This window comes from Callospermophilus lateralis, chromosome 18 (assembly GCF_048772815.1).
Source record: "Callospermophilus lateralis isolate mCalLat2 chromosome 18, mCalLat2.hap1, whole genome shotgun sequence".
In the NCBI taxonomy this organism is placed as follows: Eukaryota; Metazoa; Chordata; class Mammalia; order Rodentia; family Sciuridae; genus Callospermophilus; species Callospermophilus lateralis.
In genome coordinates, this window is record NC_135322.1 from 2,505,493 (window position 1) to 2,521,602 (window position 16,110).

General features: G+C 58.2%; 1 protein-coding gene across 2 annotated transcripts; it reads left to right on the forward strand.

Annotated features, from left to right (window-relative positions):
- Positions 1-1,173: 1,173 nt before the first annotated feature.
- Rdh13 (retinol dehydrogenase 13) lies at positions 1,174-14,629 on the forward strand. 2 transcript variants are annotated; one of them, XM_077105724.1, is made up of 7 exons: positions 1,174-1,324; positions 4,840-4,958; positions 6,006-6,161; positions 9,713-9,817; positions 11,875-12,087; positions 12,883-12,984; positions 13,709-14,629. In XM_077105724.1, the coding sequence occupies exons 1-7, from the start codon at positions 1,260-1,262 to the stop codon at positions 13,951-13,953; spliced, it is 1,005 nt and encodes a 334-aa protein (XP_076961839.1). In that variant the 5' UTR covers positions 1,174-1,259; the 3' UTR covers positions 13,954-14,629. The 2 variants fall into 2 exon arrangements, with proteins under 2 accessions (XP_076961839.1, XP_076961840.1); XM_077105725.1 differs by lacking the exon at positions 4,840-4,958 and having other exon boundaries at positions 1,242-1,324.
- The last annotated feature ends 1,481 nt before the right edge of the window (positions 14,630-16,110 follow it).

Genomic DNA, 16,110 nt, shown 5'->3' on the forward strand with positions numbered 1-16,110 from the left:
CCTGCCTACACTGGGTATTACCCTTTGTTTTTGTTTTTGTATTGGGGATTGAACCCAGAGATGCTCTACCACTGAGCCACATCCGCTGTCCTTTTTGTTTTTTATTTAGAACAGAGTCTTGCTAAGTTGCTTAGGGTCTTGCTAAATTGCTGAGGCTGGCTTTGAACTCCCGATCCTCTTGCCTCAGCCTCCTGAGCCTCTGGGCTCACATGCATGTGCCAACACCTCCGGCTTTTTATCTTTAATTTAATATATTTATTTATTAGTATTGGGGATTGAACCCAGGGGACCTTAACCACTGAGCCAAATCCCAGGGATTTTTGTTTTTTATTTTGAGGGTCTTGCTAAGTGGTTTAGGACCTTGCTAAATTGCCACTCTGCCCAGCTATCTTTTATTTTGAAAGTTGATGTTTCTCAGCTGGTGCATTATGCTCATACATAAAAATGGAATTGACTGTGACATGTTCCTTACTCCCCCACATAGTTTGATTAATTCCTTTAAGATATTCCCCTTTCCATCCCTCCTCCCTCTTCCTTTTTCCCTGCCCTCTACTCCATTGTTCTTTAATTTTTTTTTCAGGTCCCACTTCTCCTTTTAGAATTTATTCTTTCTGTCTGGCTTCCCCATGTAAGGGTAAGCCTGCAACCGTTGACTTCCTAGGTCTGACTTAGTCCACTAGCATGATGTTCTCCAGATCTAGCCATTTACCAGCAGAGACATAATTTCCTTCTGCTGTATGGCTGAGTGAGACTCCACTGTGAGCGCACACATTTTTATCTATCTATTTTGAGCACAATCTAATTTCATTCATTCATCCTAATTAGGTATAACATACTAATTTTATTTTTTAAAGAAATTTTTAATTCTTTATTTTTTAAATATTTTTTAGATGTTGATGGAGCTTTATTTTATTCATTTAACACACTAATTTTAGACGAGGAAACGGACCGATACCCACAGGCAGTCACAGTCTTGCAACTGTAGCGGCGCCTTTTTGTGGGTTGAGCGTGACGTCATTGGATCCGGCGTCTAGCCCCGCCCTCAGCCCCGCCCCCGCTCCTGAACCACCATTCCCAGCGGTCAGAGCGCTGGGGGCCCTTCCTCATAGGTCGCGCCCTGGAGGCCACGCCCCGGACCGCGCCACGCCCCCTGCCCAGTTCCGGGGCCCGCGGCTGGCGGGGCGGCACTGCCGCACGTGGGTGGACGCGCTGCGCGCTGGTTTTCGGGCCGCCTCGGCGGAGCCCGCTCCTCGCCGGGCATGAGCCGCTACCTGCTGCCGGCGTCGGTGCTGGGCACCGCGGTGGGTGGCGCCGTGCTGCTCAAGTGAGTATGTGCCGCTCGCGTGCGCGCGTCGCAGGCCCGCGGGCCGCTGGAGGCCAGGGAAGGCCCGGGAAGGGGCACCGACCTCTCGGCCCCGGAGTCCCCGCTCCCCCTGGGCAGTGCCTTCCAGAAAGTGAACCGTAAACCAGGGCCGCGGGCGCCGGTCGTCGGCCCAAGGTCACCCAGAGCAAGGGCGGGCCGGGTCCCGGTGTGCTTTGGGCTCTTTCCTTCCGTATTTGTGATTGATGAGTTGAGTCGTTTCCCCTGTCACCCGCTGGCCTGGACCAAAGAATTAAAGAAACAACAGAATTGTTCAGCTCATAAACGGAAAGGTCCTGTTCAAAGGAAGTGTACGTAGAAGTTTATTGCCTTTGTCTCTCCCTTCCTCCCTCTTACTCTCTCCTTTTCCTGCGAGATTCGGGACGGTACTGACAGCAGAGTAGTGACACACCACGGGGACAGCGCCATTCCTCGTTAACTCAGGGGAGTCGGGGAGTGGGAAGCTTCCGGTTCCTGGCATCTGACTCAGGAACCCCAGTCTTCCCAACACCTTGTGCTTGGAACCCTGTTTTGTTTCTACCTTTGAAACAAAGGGTCCGTGTTCATACCTGTTTTTTCAGACTGTCATTTGGAAGCTGTAGGGTTTCATCCTTAGGCTACATTGTCACCCATCCCTGTTTACTGACTGCTTGCTGTCTGCAGGAAGAAATACCTGCAGAAAAATGAGGAAGAGTGGCATCCTGGATACATACCAGCACTTTAGGATAGATGTCTAGAAGAGGGTGGGAGGGGATGCACACATTTATGGATTTGACACCTAAGATTAAGTCACCATCCTGGAAGGTTTAGCAGACTCTCCTGTGAGTAAAGCTCTAACTCTGGGAATTATTGTTAAAAAATAATAATAAATTGTGCTGGGCATGATGGCACAAGCCTGTAATCACAGCTGCTAAGGGGGCTGAGGCAGGAGGATTTCAAGTTCCAGGGCAGCCTGGGCAATTCAGCAAGACACACATACACACACACACACAAAAAAAAAAAAAAAAAAAAAAACCCCAAACAACTCAATGAAATCAAAGGTAAAAGAGTGGTATTTCCTATTAATTTGTGTTTCTTTAGTTCCTGTAAAGATAGCCCCTATTCGTAAGCTCAGCTATTTCCCAGGCTTCCTCCATGTTCACCCTGCCCAGGGTGCAGGTGTCCAGAGGGACAGAGGTTAACTGTGCAGGGCTTTGTGCTTGACAGGGGCTGCAGCTTTCGCAGAGTTCTGAACACGTCTGAACTGTGCTCTGTGAGGTCTGTCTGGCCAGGATGTGCAGGACAGGGTGGAGGGTGAGTGGCAAGGGTGCTCCGAAGGTGACTGGGTGAGGCTGACCGTGGGGAGGTGGCGACACTGGACTTGCTGGAGGTGGGCTGGTGTTGACAGTGTGATGAAGGGTAACAGATGAGGTCCCTAGTGGAGTCGCATTCATAAGCGGGGCTGGAGGGTGGCGAGCGGGGAGTTGCTGTTTAAAGGGGGCAGAGTTTCAGTTTCACAGATGAAAATTGTTCCGGAGATGGGTGGCATCATTTTATGATCATATTTGGTGCCATAGAACTGTCCCCTAGAGAAGTGGTCATGATGGCAAATTGTGGGTGTGCTGTGTACTTACACACAGAACCAAAGCCAGGAAAATAAAAGTGAAGATGAGAAGAAAAAGGGAAGGAACAGACAGCCTACTGCAGTGCCGGTGGGGTTAACTGGGGCCTGTGGGAGGGAGACTTCAGAAATTCAAAAATTTGATCCACATAAGTATATTTCTTACCCAAAAGCAAACAAGTAGATCTGTTGTACAGCATGGTGGGTGTGGTTAATAACAATGTATGTATTTTTAAACATCGCTGAGAATAGATTCTATGTTTACTCACCAAAAAAATAAGTAGTGAGGTGATGTATATGGCCACAGGCTTAATTTAGCCATTCTGTAGTGTGCACATGTTTCAAAATATGCTTAACATGATAAATACATATAGGCTTTATTTGTCAAATAAAATATATCCACATACAAACAAGAATTTTTTTTTTTTTTTTTTTGTGTGTGTGTGTGTGTGTGTATTTTTTTTTTTTTTTTTTGGACCAGGGGTTAAACCCAGGGGCACTTAACCACTGAGCCATATCCCAGCCCTTTTTGCATTTTATTTAGCAATAGGTTCTTGCTGAGTTGCTGAGGCTGGCTTTGCACTTGTGATCCTCCTGCTTCAGCCTCCCAAGCAAGAATTTACTAAATTAAAAAGATAAACAAGGGCTGGGTTGTGGCTCAGTGGTAGAGCGCTTGCCTGCATGTGTGAGGCCCTGGGTTCGATGCTCAGCACCACATATAAATAAATGAAACAAAAGATTCATTGACAACTAAAAAAAAAAAAAAGAAAAAGATAAATAAAACTTTAGGTTGGTAGTGTGGACCTAGTGTGGCATGGTCAGGTAATCATGATGGGCTGTGGTTGTAGGGCTGCGGCCCCAGTAGCACATGGGCTGGTTTGAGATCATCCACCCTGTCACCAGACTGACCTGGCTTTGAGTCCTGACCCTTTCTGACTGTGAGGGCTTTGCCTTTCCCACCTCCTGGGGTTGCCAGAGACACCTGATCAGAGAATCTGTGTGCTCTGAGTCCCCCTCCATCTCAGCAGAGTCCCTGGGTGGGGCAGTGTTTCCCTGAGCTCGCTCCGTGGGCCGGGCCCTTTGGAAAGCATGTGCTGTGGCTTCACTCGGGACTCCACAAAGCCCGGTTGAGGTGTCTGTTTCTGTGGTGTCCTCGCGGCACAGTGCTGGATCTGCAGGCTGTGACCCCTGGCCACACCTGGCCACTGCCCCTCCTGGTGAGTAGGTCTGATTAGAACCAGCACGTCTTTACACATTGCCTGTGGCTGCCCTGTGTGTTGGCGGGGGAGGGAGAGCTTGGGACAAGGACTTAATTAACTCACACAGAACTTAGCCTCAGGTGGCTGGTAGCAAACTGTACGGTGGCCTTCCCAGTGTGCACGGTGGCCTTCCCAGTGTGGACGAGGGTTGTGTGGCCAGCCCCCTCCTGCGGATGGTGGCTTGCTCCTGTGCACTGTGAGGGTGGCAGGCGGAACAAGGCTCCTTCGAGATGCCCAGACCTGCCAAAGGGCACTGTGCAGGTGGGTCTAGTGAAGGGCCTTGAGATTGGAGGTCATCCTAGACGGCAGCCCAGCGAGACTTCGGACCTGCAGAACCGTAGGACAGCACTCTGTGGGGTTTTCAGCCTCTAGGTGTGTGGGCACTTGTTACGGTAGGCACAGGACACTCGGGCAGTGCGTATTCATAGCATAACAGCTCGCCTTGTGCAGGCCTCCCTGCTCCAGGTGGACCCCTTGCTGGGACACCAGAGCGTTAGTGTAGTTTTTGACTTTCGGTTGGCGTGAGCTCAGGGTGGACTGTCTGGTACCACCGTCAGGGGCACATGGGGTCAGAGTGGACAGCCAGAACCGACCAGGCTGTTTCTTTTCCTTGCCTTCAGGGACTATGTTGCTGGTGGGACTTGTCCCAGCAAGGCCACCATACCCGGGAAGACAGTCATTGTCACGGGAGCCAACACAGGCATCGGGAAACAAACTGCCTTGGAACTGGCCAGAAGAGGTAGAGGCCTGCCTGCTTTCCTGTTTCACAGAGATTCTCGCAACCAGTGTTCACGGCAGCCCGAAGGCAGCTGTGGAAGGCCACCCACAGCTGACCATCAATAAGATGTGGTCCAGCCATACAGTGGGCTGTGATCCAGCCTCAAAAGGAAGGAGATTGTGCTGGGTGTGGTGGCGCATGCCTGTCATCCCACTGGGAGGCTGAGGCAGAAGGATCTCAAGTTCTAGGCCAGCCTCAGCAACTTAGCAGGCATGTTGGGGGCAGGCTGAGCAGTGGCTTGGCGCATTCTTTTTTTTTGGTACTAAGGATTGAACCCAGAGGAGCTTAACCACTGAGCCATATCCCCAGCCCTTTCTATTTTTTTATTTTGAGTTATGGTCTTTTCTCAGTTGCTTAGGCCTCGCTAAATTGCTGCGACTGGTCTTGAACTTCTGATCTTCTTGCCTCAGCCTCCTGAGACCCTGGGATCACAGGAGTGTGCCTTTTTGATAGGCAAGCGAGGTGCATTTTCAGCTTCTCCCATTTTCAACCTGCAGTGGGTGTGGGGGTGGAGACCCATGGCGAGTAAGGCCACCTGCACGTCACACCACAGTCCACCCCTTCAGTGTGCAATGCAGTGATGTTGAGGACATTCAGAGTCGTCACCACCTGTCTTAAGACACTGTGTCACCCTGAAGTCTAGATACCTTGGTTGCTCCACCCGTCCTGGCTGATGCCCAAGCCACCAGCCCTAGGAAGCTGAAGTCCTCCTTTGGTCTGTGGCCTCGCCTGTTCCGGGGGCTCTGGTCAGCGGCAGCGACCGATGTGGTGGCTCCAGGGTCCCCTGCACTCGAGGCAGTGTGTCCTTCTCTTTTTGGGCTGAGTAACCCCTGCCACAGGCTGGACCACAGTTTGGTCATCCTTGGCCTGTGGCGGGCACCCAGGTCCACTTTTGGCCATCGGGAGCATGCTGCTGTGAATACTGGGGGAGGTGGCCGTAGCCTTCTGTTTCTGGGACCCTGGGGGTGCTCTGTTTGCTCTATTTTCTCGTGTCCCCCCGGGCTTCAGGAGGCAACGTCATCCTGGCCTGCCGAGACATGGAGAAGTGCGAGGCCGCCGCCAGGGACATCCGTGGGGAGACCCTCAATCACCGTGTCAGCGCCCGGCACCTGGACCTGGCTTCCCTCAAGTCCATCCGGGAGTTTGCTGCGAGGGTCATTGAAGGTAGGCCGGGGACGCTGGCCTCGCGGGCCAAGGTCTGGGTGGCCACTCGGGTCCAGCTCTGAGGAGCCGGAGCTGGGCAAGTCCTGGAGCAGGTTGCCCACACGACCGCGGGCAAAGGCACCTCCTGTGGCGGCCCAGCTTACGGTGGGTGTTGAAGTCGTACTTTACACTCTCATATTTACATATGTTCATTTCAAAAGATTGGGGAAAAACACGTGAAGAGTGATAGCTTCTGACATGAGAACTGTTTGGAACCCGGCACGGGCCGTGCACGGCTTGTGCTCCGTGTGCTCCGTGTGCTCCATGTGCTCCATGTGCTCTGTGTGCTCCGTGTGCTCCGTGTGCTCCATGTGCTCCATGTGCTCCATGTGCTCTGTGTGCTCCGTGGTGCTCCGTGTGCTCCGTGATGCTCCGTGTGCTCCTTGGTGCTCCGTGTGCTCCGTGTGCTCCGTGGAGCTCCGTGTGCTCCGTGTGCTCCGTGTGCTCCATGTGCTCCGTGTGCTCCGTGTGCTCCGTGGAGCTCCGTGTGCTCCGTGTGCTCCGTGTGCTCCGTGTGCTCCGTGGAGCTCCGTGTGCTCCGTGTGCTCCGTGTGCTCCATGTGCTCCGTGGTGCTCCGTGGTGCTCTGTGGTGCTCCGTGGTGCTCTGTGTGCTCCGTGTGCTCCGTGTGCTCCGTGTGCTCCGTGTGCTCCGTGTGCTCCATGTGCTCCGTGGTGCTCCGTGTGCTCCGTGTGCTCCGTGTGCTCCGTGAGCTCCGTGTGCTCCGTGGTGCTGGGGCGAAGCTGCCCCCTTCCCTCCCCTCGGCTCTGCAGGAGCGGCCTGGCCAGGAGGAGTGACGGTCCGCATTATGGTCGGGTTGTTTTCCTTGATGGTGTAGGAAATGCGCTCACCATAGAGTCTGTCAGATACCGAGGAGTAGGAAGAAGACCGCGGACACAGCTACTCCAGCCTGATAGGGGACAGTTTCCTTCCATGTGGCGTTTTCTGTTTTTGTACTGGGGATGGAACCCAGGGGCACCTGACCACTGAGCCACACCCCAGCCTTTTTCATATTTTATTTTGAGACAGGGTCTTGCAAAGTTACCTAGGACCCAGCTAAATGCTGAGGCTGGCTTTGAACTTGCAGTCCTCCTGCCTGGCTTCCTGAGCTGCTGAGATTGCAGTGTGCGTCATAACTTGTCTTGAAGTGGGTGTGCGCTGTGTTTGGCTAAACAGAGTCATTAACAGGAGCCACGTCACACTTCACCGTTTTGTGGTGGTGGGGTGGGGAGAGCATTTCAGACCTACTCTCTCTGGTTCTGGGGATGGAACCAGGGCCTCCCGTGTGGGCAAGCCTTCCATCCTGAGTCCCATCCTCAGCCTTAAAATCTGCTCTTAGCCGTGTTCAAGAATGGGCACCCTGTAGTGACTGTGGCCTGGTGAGCCCAGCGGGCCTTGTCTGCAGGAGTGCTGGGCCTCGGGCCGGGACTTGGCAGGTCCTGCTTTGGTCCTTCAGCTTGTTGCCCATTTTCCTCTGAATATAAGGCCTTGGGAGCTGTACCTGTCCTCCCCCTGGGAGCTGCACTGAGCCTATTTGTCTCCTCTCTAGATGGCTCTGGGTGGGCTTGGCGGATGCCAGCACTCCCCAGCCAACAGGAAGCTGCCCCTTAGTGGATGAACAGAGAGGACGGAGTCTCATTCACTCTACGGACATTTTCTGGGCCCAGATTGGGTCCTGGTTGGCAGGGAGATGAGTGGGGAGTGCCGCTGCCCCGTGGGGGTGAGGTGACACGGGGTAGTGCGGGCGCAGTGGGAATGGACGTTTATTAAACACCTTCTTTGCACCCTTCATGCACATGGCCCCAGCGGATTCCTCCAGGAAGCTCCTCTTCCCACTTCCAGCTGTGGACACTGGTTCCCAGCGCAGGGCCGGGGCTGGCCACGCCCAGGACTGAGCTTCCCCTGAGCCTCTCGTCCCTCTTTTGGGAGCTGATTAATACGTCCTTTGTTCTGTGGGATCTTTGAGGACCGTGACGTGTGTCTGTGACCTTGGGAGGTCAAGTGTCGGCCTCTTAGCATCCCCTCAGATCACCCGTCAGGGACAAGAGGCTTAGAACCGAGCGGGTGGCACGTCTGTGTGTCTTAGAGCAACAAGAAGGAGGCACAGCGAGGCAGGCACTCCCAGGTGCAGGGGGAGGCCGGGGGAGGCTGGAGGACGCCTGCGCGGGCGGTGGAGCCCCCATCCAGCCCTAGACCTCTGCCGCGCTGGGCCCTGCCCGTGCCCCCTCCGGGATCCGCACAGGCCCCGTCTTGCCCCAGCCTCAGCTCTGGCCGGCTCTGGGCCTCCTCCAGCAGCGTGTTCTCTCCTCACCCCGTCGCTTCTGCCAAGCTCCCTCCGCGGAGCAGTCTCTGTTCCGGGTTTGGCTCCTCGCGGCACCGGGACGTCCGTCCTGGGAAGGCGAGGACTTGACCGTCCTGTTCACCCTGAATTTCCAGGCCCCACCGGTAGGCTCAGGACGTGCCTGTCACGTGAGTGACAATTACACGTCTCTACCAAGCAGGGACTATTATCCTTTTTAAAAAGGTGGAAACTGAGTCACAGAGAAGCTATGTGACTTGTCCAGGGTCACACAGCTGATGGGGATGGAGCCAGGTCTGATTGCTGGTCTGTCTGGACCCCAGCGTGTGACCGCCTGGGGACAGGTCTTTAAGAGGTCATCCCATTACAGTGAGGTCATTAGGTGACCTACCTGCAGCTGGTGTCCTCATGAGGGAAACTCGGGCACAGGGACCGGTGTGCACAGAGGGAGGCCGCCTGGGGCGGGGAGAAGACGTCCCTGCAAGCTGAGAGGGGGATGGAGGCAGCTCTCCCTCAGCCTCAGCAGCGCCAGGCGGTGGCGTCTTGCCCCTGGGTCTCCAGCCTCTGGAACCCAGACCACAGAGTTCTGCTCTCGGCCCGGCCTGTGGCACTTGGCCGCGGCAGCCGGGGCAGATGAGCGTGTGTGGGGACTCTGCTCTTCACCCACTAAGGACAGGAAACCGAGGCTCCAGTCTGTCTGAGCCAGGTGCTCGGGCATGAGACTGCCACCCCCTGTCCCAGGGCCCGCGAGTGACCCCGAGGTCCCTGCAGGGAAGACTTGTGAGTTTAGACGGGCCTGTGTGCATGAGCGACCTGGTGCCGTGCCACACAGAGCCACAGCCCGGGCCGGGACGCCTGAGGGGAGCCCTCACTGGTGTGCAGGGGCCCGAGCCTGGTGTCCCCAGGGCCGCCCTCCCTCTGGACGCTGGGCCGAGCTCCTGCCTCTGCAGCTCTGGAGCTGCTGATCCAGGAGTCCCCCTCTCTCACCCAAGGCCGCCCTGTCTCAGCCTGAACCTGTTTCCCTTAGGAGGACCCCAGTCTTGTTGGATCAGGGTCCACCCTGATGACCTCGTCCACATGGGGGTGGACACCTCTGTGGGGACCTCATTTCCCAGGGGCTGGAGGTGGACAGGAGTGCATGGGGACATGGCTAGCCCCGGGCAGGGGTGGAGTCAGCCCTCGCCCTCCTGTGTGTCCTGACCCCTGTCTTCCAGAGGAGGAGCGGGTGGACATTCTGATCAACAACGCTGCCGTGATGCGGTGCCCGCACTGGACCACTGAGGACGGCTTCGAGATGCAGCTTGGCGTCAACTACCTGGGTGAGCTCGGGGCGGAGCGCTGCTGTGGCGGTTTGGCCCAGGTGACAGTGGGAGTTGCCTGTGCTGAGGGTCCTGCTGCGGTGTGGGGCAGCCGGGTGGCCCGCTGGGCATCCTCGGCAGCTCCAGGACCTGCCTGATAATGCTCAGGTGCTGGCCTGTCCTTCTCCGCTCCCCGCTCCTGGCCTTGCGCCCTCTGTCCTGAGAACCATGTTTCCATCTGCCTGTCTGTCCTTCATTTCTGTCAACTTTCCATTATTCTGTGAGTCTGTCCATGTCACTCTCGATGAAATGCTTCTGTTTTTAGGGGGAGGGGAGGTGGCTGTTGCGGGGCAGCTGGACCCTGCACAGGCCTGCAGCTTAGGAGGAGTGGGGTGGTCCCCATGGTGCCCCAGGCCTGCAGCTTAGGAGGAGTGGGGTGGGCCCCACGGTGCCCCAGGACTTCAGCTTAGGAGGAAAGGGGTGATCTCCATGGTGCCCCAGGACTGCAGCTTAGGAGGAAAGGGGTGATCTCCATGGTGCCCCAGGACTGCAGCTTAGGAGGAGAGGGGTGATCTCCATGGTGCCCCAGGACTGCAGCTTAGGAGGAAAGGGGTGATCTCCATGGTGCCCCAGGACTTCAGCTTAGGAGGAAAGGGGTGATCTCCATGGTGCCCCAGGACTGCAGCTTAGGAGGAGTGGGGTGATCTCCATGGTGCCCCAGGACTGCAGCTTAGGAGGAGAGGGGTGGTCCCCTCTGTACCCCAGGCCTGCAGCTTAGGAGGAGTAGGGTGGCCCCCACGATGCCCCAGGACTCCAGCTTAGGAGGAGTGGGGTGATCTCCATGGTGCCCCAGGCCTGCAGCTTAGGAGGAGTGGGGTGGGCCCCACGGTGCCCCAGGCCTGCAGCTTAGGAGGAGTGGGGTGATCTCCATGGTGCCCCAGGACTGCAGCTTAGGAGGAGAGGGGTGGTCCCCTCTGTACCCCAGGCTTGCAGCTTAGGAGGAGTGGGGTGATCTCCATGGTGCCCCAGGCCTGCAGCTTAGGAGGAGTAGGGTGGCCCCCACGATGCCCCAGGACTCCAGCTTAGGAGGAATGGGGTGATCTCCATGGAGCCCCAGGCCTGCAGCTTAGGAAGAGTGGGGTGGGCCCCTCTGTACCCCAGGCCTGCAGCTTAGGAGGAGAGGGGTGGTCCCCTCTGTACCCCAGGACTCCAGCTTAGGAGGAGAGGGGTGGCCCCCTCGGTGCCCCAGGCCTGCAGCTTAGGAGGAGAGAGGTGGCCCCTCGGTGCCCCAGGCCTGCAGCTTAGGAGGAGAGGGGTGGTCCCCTCTGTGCCCCAGGCCTGCAGCTTAGGAGGAGAGGGGTAGTCCCCTCTGTACCCCAGGCCTGCAGCTTAGGAAGAGAGGGGTAGTCCCCTCTGTACCCCAGGCCTGCAGCTTAGGAGGAGAGGGGGTGGCCCCTCGGTGCCCCAGGCCTGCAGCTTAGGAGGAGAGGGGTGGCCCCTCGGTGCCCCAGGCCTGCAGCTTAGGAGGAGAGGGGTGGCCCCTCGGTGCCCCAGGCCTGCAGCTTAGGAGGAGAGGGGTGGCCCCTCGGTGCCCCAGGACTGCAGCTTAGGAGGAGAGGGGTGATCTCCATGGTGCCCCAGGACTGCAGCTTAGGAGGAGAGGGGTGATCTCCATGGTGCCCCAGGACTGCAGCTTAGGAGGAGAGGGGTGATCTCCATGGTGCCCCAGGACTGCAGCTTAGGAAGAAAGGGGTGATCTCCATGGTGCCCCAGGACTGCAGCTTAGGAGGAAAGGGGTGATCTCCATGGTGCCCCAGGCCTGCAGCTTAGGAAGAGAGGGGTAGTCCCCTCTGTACCCCAGGCCTGCAGCTTAGGAGGAGAGGGGTAGGCCCCCTCAGTGCCCCAGGACTTCAGCTTAGGAGGAGAGGGGTGGCCCCCACGGTGCCCCAGGCCTGCAGGTCAGCGATGCAGGCGCAGTCGCAGTGGGGAGGAAGGGACTCACAAGGTGCTGCTAGCAGCGCCATTGAGATGGACGAGGTGCTGACAAACAGCAGTCACACGATTCTGTCCTTCCTCAGGTCACTTCCTCTTGACGAACCTGCTGCTGGACAAGCTGAAAGCCTCGGCGCCTGGGCGTGTGGTCAACCTCTCGTCCCTGGCCCACGTCGCCGGGCACGTGGACCTCGAGGACCTGAACTGGCAGAGGAGGAAGTACGACACCAAGGCCGCCTACTGCCAGAGCAAGCTGGCCCTGGTCCTCTTCACCAAGGAGCTGAGCCGGCGGCTGCGAGGTACGCAGCAGCCACAGGCCTCCCCTCGCGGGCCTTGCCTCGTGGTCCTCCCGCTCTGCCCCTGAGCCGCTCCAGACAGGAGTGGAGCCGGCACCCCAACGTGCACCCCCACCGCGCTCCGTGCCGGTGCCGGTGCCGCTGCAGACTGACCAGTCCCCGCTGCTCTGAGTGCCCCGCAGTCCCGCTTGGCCTCTGCCTTTAGGCCTTTCTCCCTGCTGATCCTGGACAGGCACTTGAACCTCCAGGACTCTGAGGCAATAGTTCTGAGCTGCAGAGATTTTGGCTGCCCAGGGGACATGTGACAATGTCTGCAGACATGATTGTCACACCTGGGTGGAGGGCTGCTGCTGGCACCTGTGGGTGACGCTGGGAATGCTGCTCGGCACCCTGCCGTGCACTGGGTGGCTCCCCGTAGCCCCACGCGTCCAAGGAGCTGGCTAGAAAGCCGCCCTGGGTTTCTGCTTCTCGCGTGCGGCATGGGGGCCGCAGCGCCAGCCTCCCTGGAGCTGGCCACAGTGCTGGAACCCCAGACCCCACCCCACGCCCCTGCTCAGACTCTGGTGGGGCTGGTGGGTCAGTGCTGTGGGTTGTCATGCTCCAGGGGAGCTCTGCCCTGCAGCCATGTGACAAAGCTGCCTTGTAAGATGGAACCCTTGAGGCTGAGGGCGGAGGTGACGTGGGTTTCCGGGCAGGAAGAGCACAGGACGGGGACCCCAGGCTTGGCCCTGGCTGTGGCAGCCTGCCAGCTGGGGAGTGAGCTGCCAGCCTGCCCCTGCCCGTCTTTCTCTTCTCTAGGCACGGGTGTGACCGTCAACGCGCTGCACCCTGGTGTGGCCAGGACGGAGCTGGGCAGACACACGGGCATGCACAGGTCCACCTTCTCCAGCTTCACACTCGGTGAGTCCCTCCTGGTCCAGGTCTCTGCAGAACCCTCTGGCCCTGCTCTCTCGGCCTGGGCCCAGGACCCTCCCTCAGGCGGTGCCTGGTGTTACTTCCCGACCCCCCGTCTTTGTGGTATGCAGAATGAGTCCCTCCTCTGTTGACCTGGCCTGCCAGCCTCAGAACAGCCCCAGGAAGCAGCCGGGGCCCACTGACCCACAGGAAACCACGTCTTGAGGGGAAGCGGCTGAGCGGCCTGGAGTCAGTCTGTGCTCAGGGCCAGGCCAGCTTCCCCCAGCCTGGCTGAGCCGTGTGGGGACACGCCTCCCCTTTTGAGCCTCCGTGTCCTCACCTCCTCAGCGAGGACCCCTCAGTCCTTGGAAGGGTTAAATGGTCCCACGGGGAAAGGCCATGTGCAGCACCTGGCCCAGAGTGGAGCTGAACAGAGCTCCGTGCCTGGGGTCTGAGACCCTGGGAATGTCTGGGGGTGGGCTAGGCCTCAGGAGCCTAAGCTGTGACTGCCCCAGATGCGTCCAGTGAGAGGAGGTTCTTTAAGGAAGGGTGGGAGGGTGAGGACAAGGCTGACGGAGAGGAGTAAGGCTCGTTCTCCTGGGGAAAGGCAGGGAGCTTCCGGGGTGGACAGAGCACAGGGCAGAGCCTGGAGGTGGGCGCTGTGGGACCCGAAGGCGGGGCGGGGCGCTGGGGTCCAGTGTGTGCCCTGAGTGCTCTGTGGCTGGTGCAGGGCCCATCTTCTGGCTGCTGGTCAAGAGCCCCGAACTGGCAGCACAGCCCAGCACCTACCTGGCCGTGGCAGAGGAACTGGAGGGCGTTTCCGGAAAGTACTTTGATGGATTCAAAGAGAAGGCACCAGCTCCCGAGGCTGAGGATGAGGAACTAGCCCAGAGGCTTTGGGCTGAAAGTGCCCGCTTGGTGGGCTTGGACATGTCCCATGGGTCCCCAGTGAGGGGACGGTCCCTGTCCAGGTAACCTCTGGAGCAGGTTTGAAAGCCACTTGGGTCTCCAGGATGGAGCTTCAAGATCCAGGATGCTGCCAGCCTTGCCTCTATCATTCTCTAGGGGACAGTGTTGGCACCATGTGAGCCTCAAGACCAAGGGCACAGGCTGCCACACCCTCGCCATCCTCCAGGGGGCCCTACCGGCCCCCTGTCCGTCAGCGGCCCACAGTGGGTTGGGCTGTAGGTGAGCACCTGCTGGGGCTTGCAGGAACCATGTGCCCTGCTGACAGTGCGTGAGCTGGGCCATCAGAAGCCTGTCTCTCTTTGGGAATCAAACAGCAGGGAGGAGTGGTGCTGTGGAGAGGCACGGTGCCCTGTGTGCTCCAGGCCTGGGCGCTCACCTCAGGTCACCTGGCTGAGGGAAGGGCCCAGTGGGCATGCCAGACACCTCCACCAGGATGGCCTGGGCCCGCCACCCTGCTCCAGGGCCCGCCTCGCTGCGTCCTAGATTCAGTCCTCTGTGGGGAGGTGCCAGCGAGCGCAGGATGGCTGTGTCCTTACTCCTTTCCAGGGACAGACCCTCTGCCCTCGCTGAAGCCTGGGGTTCTTGTGAGACTAACGTGTCAGAAATGGGACGGGGAGGGGCAGAGCGCCCGCCCAGCACGTGTGAGGCCTGGGTTCCGTCCTGAGCACCACATAAAAATAAATGAACAAACAAAATGAAGGTGTGGTGTCCATCTACAGCTAAAAAATAATAGGGGAAAAAAAAGAGATGGGATGGGGATTTGGGTGAGGCCAGCAAGGTGCGCGTTGGGGCTCAGACGTGGCGGGGCTCCGCAAGCTCAGAATCAAGGTACGCATCTTGGAGAATCGCGGAAGCAGCGGTGCCACTTAGTGCCCTACCCCACAGAACAGGGTGGGGTGTGGCTCCGTGGTGGAGCCCAGGGTCAGCAGTGTGAGGGCAGTGCAGGGACCAGCCACTGGTCACGGTGTCATAGGTGTGGTTCATGTTCTTTCTGGGCCACGTCGTACCAGATGGCAGAGGGTGTGCTGAGATGAGCTGGCTCTGGGGGCAGCTGCCCACACGGCCCTGGTGGCCCCTCCCTGTGTTCTTGCCCTGGGTCGTCCTCTTCCTTGGGGACTCGTGTCTGGGGATGGATGATGGACTGGGAGAACAGGTCAGGGGCTGACTGCGGCAGGCACCCTTGCCCTCTGGTGGCAGCTCTGATGGGTGCCGTGGGCTGAGCTGCTCTACGGAGAATCCAGAACTGAGGGCCACGCCCGACGGCTGCCAGGGACAGCCGGACGTGCAGAGACCGAGGCAGGCCCACAGCCACCTGGGTGCCCTGGCTGTGCTCCGTCAGAGCGAGGTGCAGGTCAAGTGGAGAGGAGCAGGCTGTTCCTGGGCACAGCCAGGAGCGGGGCGCATGGGCGGCCACCCCAACACCACAGACAGATGGTGGGGCTCCCCGGGCTCCATGGTTGTGATGCGACTCCTGCAATAAAGCCCCTTGCAGGGGTTCCCTGTGGGGCTCCCTGGGGAAGGGGCTCCCTGGGGAGGGGGCTCTGGGAAGCCGTGGGGGCTGTCTGTACCATGTACCCTTGGCCTGCTGCCCCTTCCTTGCCTTCAAAGCTGCTGTGGTGACCGAGTCCTCGGACGCCGTCTCTGGTTCTGACTCTGCCTCCATCTTCCCCACATGAGGACCTTGCAGTCACTTCTAGTCCACCTGGAGAATCCGGGCCCATCTCCCTGTCAGCTGTCCAGAAACCTCCCTGTATCTGTAGTTGGCCCCCCACTGGCCGTGCAGAGCAACCTTCATGGGTTCTAGAGAGGAGGATGTGGACACCCTTGCTACGCTGCCCCGGCTCCTCAGATTTTCCAATTCCTGTTCTGTTTAAGTTAGGCAGAGTCGACGCCACCAGTGTTTGCGGTCTAACAACTGAAATGCACAGGTTTCTGTCACTTATTATTTCTACTCCTGGTGTCCTGGTAAGAGGGGTGATGGAATTCAGGTCATCCCAAAGCCCTCTGTCTCGGGGGTCACGTGTCCAAGTTATGGTGCAGCCCGGGCTACCAAGCTGCTGGTCACACGGGGTTTGTCTCATAGGCCGACGTGTCACTGTGGCCGATTCTAGCTGCGAGTCCTCGTGACCTGCTTCCTCCCCCAGGTGCCACAGGCATCGACTC